The 3,610-nt window shown below is 45.6% G+C and overlaps 1 protein-coding gene across 1 annotated transcript in view; it reads left to right on the top strand.

Moving 5' to 3' along the window:
* The window catches only part of TTC7B (tetratricopeptide repeat domain 7B), a 248,432-nt gene that overhangs the window by 13,281 nt on the left and 231,541 nt on the right, over nt 1-3,610 (top strand). The window contains 1 exon segment of the mRNA XM_010845240.1: nt 33-147. Coding sequence (XP_010843542.1) covers nt 33-147 — 115 coding nt within the window.

Genomic DNA, 3,610 nt, shown 5'->3' with positions numbered 1-3,610 from the left:
GACTGAGTGACTCACACTTTCTCTTTCCCAAGAGCCAGGCGAGCCGTCTGCAGGCCTCCCCGCTTGAGGGTGCTGCATCTGGAGAACAGTCCTGTGCAGTAGGGGTGGTGTTCTCTGCAGAGACGGCTGAAAGCTCGCATTTCAGAGGTGAGGTGGGATTCAAATCCAGGCCCGGGGACTCTGGAGCCCAGACTATTTCTGCTCTCTCGAACCGCCCTTCAGTTGGATTAAGGAGGTCACTGAGGGAACTCTGGTGTCAGACACCTGCTCACCCTTGATGCTGCTCTGCAACTCTTCAGCAATTTAATCAAAGTCCCACTTTTCTTATCTACACAATGGAAATAGTGGTACTCTGACACGAATCCTGAGAAGAATGAATGAGACACAACGAGGAGAAGCTCTGACATATGTAGACCTGAGTCAACAGGTCTGACCCCAGGTATCCTGCGATGGGCTCTGCCCTCCCCTCGGCCCTGCCTGTCATGGGTGTGATGCTTCTGTCTTGAGGCTGACCTTCTGCCTCTTCCCCAGGATTTCACTTTATTATTCCACTTAGTACGGACAAGACACATTGTATAAAAACAAGAAATACAGACCAGTCCAAAGAAAGTTAAAATGCCCATCACCCTGTCCCCCCAGAGCCGCCTTTGCTGACATTCGAGTGTTTCCTTCCAGATCGTCTCCGTACACATCCGTGTGGCCTTTTTTCTTTTATAAAGTGAGGTTCTATCATATGCTGCTTTGGGACCTGCTGCCACTGTGACAGCAGATGCACTTCTGCAGTGTCTTAGCAGCAGTGCCGCATTTCATTCTATGGATAAGCTATAATGTATTTAACTGGAAAGGCCTCTATTTTTGGCCGTGTGGGCTGTTTTCAGCTTTTCTCAGCTACATGTGAGGCTGTGACCAACGCCCTCTCAGCCTGGTTGCTGCGCTCGTTCTTAACGGTTTCCCTGGGAGAGGTTTCTAGAAGTGGGGTTTCTGGGTCAGGAGAGGAGTATTTCCAGACTGTCCTGCAGAACAGCCGTACCTGTGTGCTTTCTACCTGCGCTGTGTGGGACCAGCTGCCTTTCATTCCGACCTTTGATCTGAAAATGAACATTTATTCTTCACTTGTATGTCGGGTATAGGCTATTTGGAAAATTAAGAAAAATATAAAGCAGAAAATAAAACCAGTCATCTTACTGCTACTTGAGTTAGTCAATAATGATGTATTTTTAAAAGATATATAGACAGATATTTATATCTATCTTTAAATAAGTCTGATTTATGTGCTGTGCTGTGCTAAGTTGCTTCAGTCATGTCTGACTCTGCGACCCCATGGACTGTATCCTGCCAGGCCCCTCTGTCCATGGGCTTCTCCAGGTGAGAATACTGGAGTGGGGTGCCATGCCCGCTTCCGGGAAATCTTCCCGACCCAGGGATTGAAGCCACATCTCTTAGGTCTCCTGCGTTGAGAGGCAGGTTCTTTACCACTATTGCAACCCAGGAAGCCCATGAAATTTATAAATATATTCATATTTTGTACACGATTAGGATTGTGTTATATACTGTTTTCTGCTTTTTCCACTGTATGTATATATGTGTGTACATGACAGTTATTTTTCCATGTCATTAAATATTTTTGAAACCAATTTTTAAAGGCTGCACAGTGGTGTGTATGCCTTATGCATATTTTTGAACCAACTGCCTGTGGAACATCTGTGTTGTTTCAGTTTTTCATATTACAAATATGCTCGACAGCTTTCTAGAAAAATAACTTTATTGAGATATAATTTACATCCCATAAAGTCCAACCTTTTATAATGTACACTTCAGTGGTTCAGAGTTGTGTAACAATCACCATGGTCAATTTGAGAACATTTTCATCACCCCAGAAGAAATCAGTGCTCGGTAATGGTCACGTCCATTATCTGATTAATCGCCGCCCCCCCAGGCATGTGCTGTGCTTACTCACCCAGTCGTGTCCGACTGTCTGTGACCCCGGGGACTGTAGCCCACCAGGCTTCTCTGGCCATGGGATTCTCCAGGCAAGAGGACTGGAGTGCGTTGCCATGCCCTTCCCAGTGGGATCTTCCTGACCTAGAAATCGAACCCGGGTCTCCAGCATTGCAGGCGGATTCTTTACCAGCTGAGCTACCAGGGAACACCCCCGCCCCCAGGCATAGTCAGTCACTAAGCTACTTTTTCTTGATAGATTTGCCTATTCTAGACATTTTAGATAAACAGAACATCGTAACGTGATGTTTTGTGTCTGGCTTTTTCACTTGGCATGTTTCCAGGGTTCTCACATGTTATAGCATGTATCATTCCTTTTTATGGCTGAATAATGCTCCATTGTATAAACATGCCACATTTACATTTGTTAATCCATGCAGAGTTGATGAACGTGAGGTTGCTCCTACTTTCTAGCTGTTATCAATAATGCTGCTGTAAACATTTGTGCACCAAATTTGGGGTAGGTACACGTGTTCATTGCTCTTGGGTATATACTTAGGAGTGAAATTACTGGGTCATGTGATCAGATCAGATCAGAGCAGTCCCTCAGTCGTGTTCGACTCTTTGCGACCCCATGAATTGCAGCGCGCCAGGCGTCCCTGTGCATCACCAACTCCCGGAGTTCACTCAGACTCATGTCCATCAAGTCAGTGATGCCATCCAGCCATCTCATCCTCTGTCGTCCCCTTCTCCTCCTGCCCCCAATCCCTCCCAGCATCAGAGTCTTTTCCAATGAGTCAACTCTTCGCATGAGGTGGCCAAAGTACTGGAGTTTCAGCTTTAGCATCATTCCTTCCAAAGAAATCCCAGGGCTGATCTCCTTCAGAATGGACTGGTTGGATCTCCTTGCAGTCCAAGGGACTCTCAAGAGTCTTCTCCAACACCACAGTTCAAAAGCATCAATTCTTCGGCGCTCAGCCTTCTTCACAGTCCAACTCTCACATCCATACATGACCACAGGAAAAACCATAGCCTTGACTAGACGAACCTTTGTTGGCAAAGTCATGTCTCTGCTTTTGAATATGCTGTCTAGGTTGGTCATAACTTTCCTTCCAAGGAGTAAGCGTCTTTTAATTTCATGGCTGCAGTCACCATCTGTAGTGATTTTGGAGCCCAGAAAAATAAAGTCTGACACCGTTTCCACTGTTTCCCCATCTATTTCCCATGAAGTGGTGGGACCGGATGCCATGATCTTTGTCTTCTGAATGTTGAGCTAATTTAAGCCAACTTTTTCACTCTCCACTTTCACTGTCATCAAGAGGCTTCTTAGTTCCTCTTCACTTTCTGCCATAAGGGTGGTGTCATCTGCATATCTGAGGTTATTGATATTTCTCCTGGCAATCTTGATTCCAGCTTGTGCTTCTTCCAGCCCAGCGTTTCTCGTGATGTACTCTGCATAGAAGTTAAATAAACAGGGTGACAATATACAGCCTTGACGAACTCCTTTTCCTATTTGGAACCAGTCTGTTGTTCCATGTCCAGTTCTAACTGTTGCTTCCTGACCTGCATACAAATTTCTCAAGAGGCAGATCAGGTGGTCTGGTATTCCCATCTCTTTCAGAATTTTCCACAGTTTATTGTGATCCACATAGTCAAAGGCTTTGGCATAGTC

This window comes from Bison bison, unplaced genomic scaffold, assembly GCF_000754665.1.
Source record: "Bison bison bison isolate TAMUID 2011002044 unplaced genomic scaffold, Bison_UMD1.0 scf7180017864213, whole genome shotgun sequence".
NCBI classification, from domain to species: domain Eukaryota; kingdom Metazoa; phylum Chordata; class Mammalia; order Artiodactyla; family Bovidae; genus Bison; species Bison bison.
This window is presented reverse-complemented; position numbering and strand designations above follow the sequence as displayed.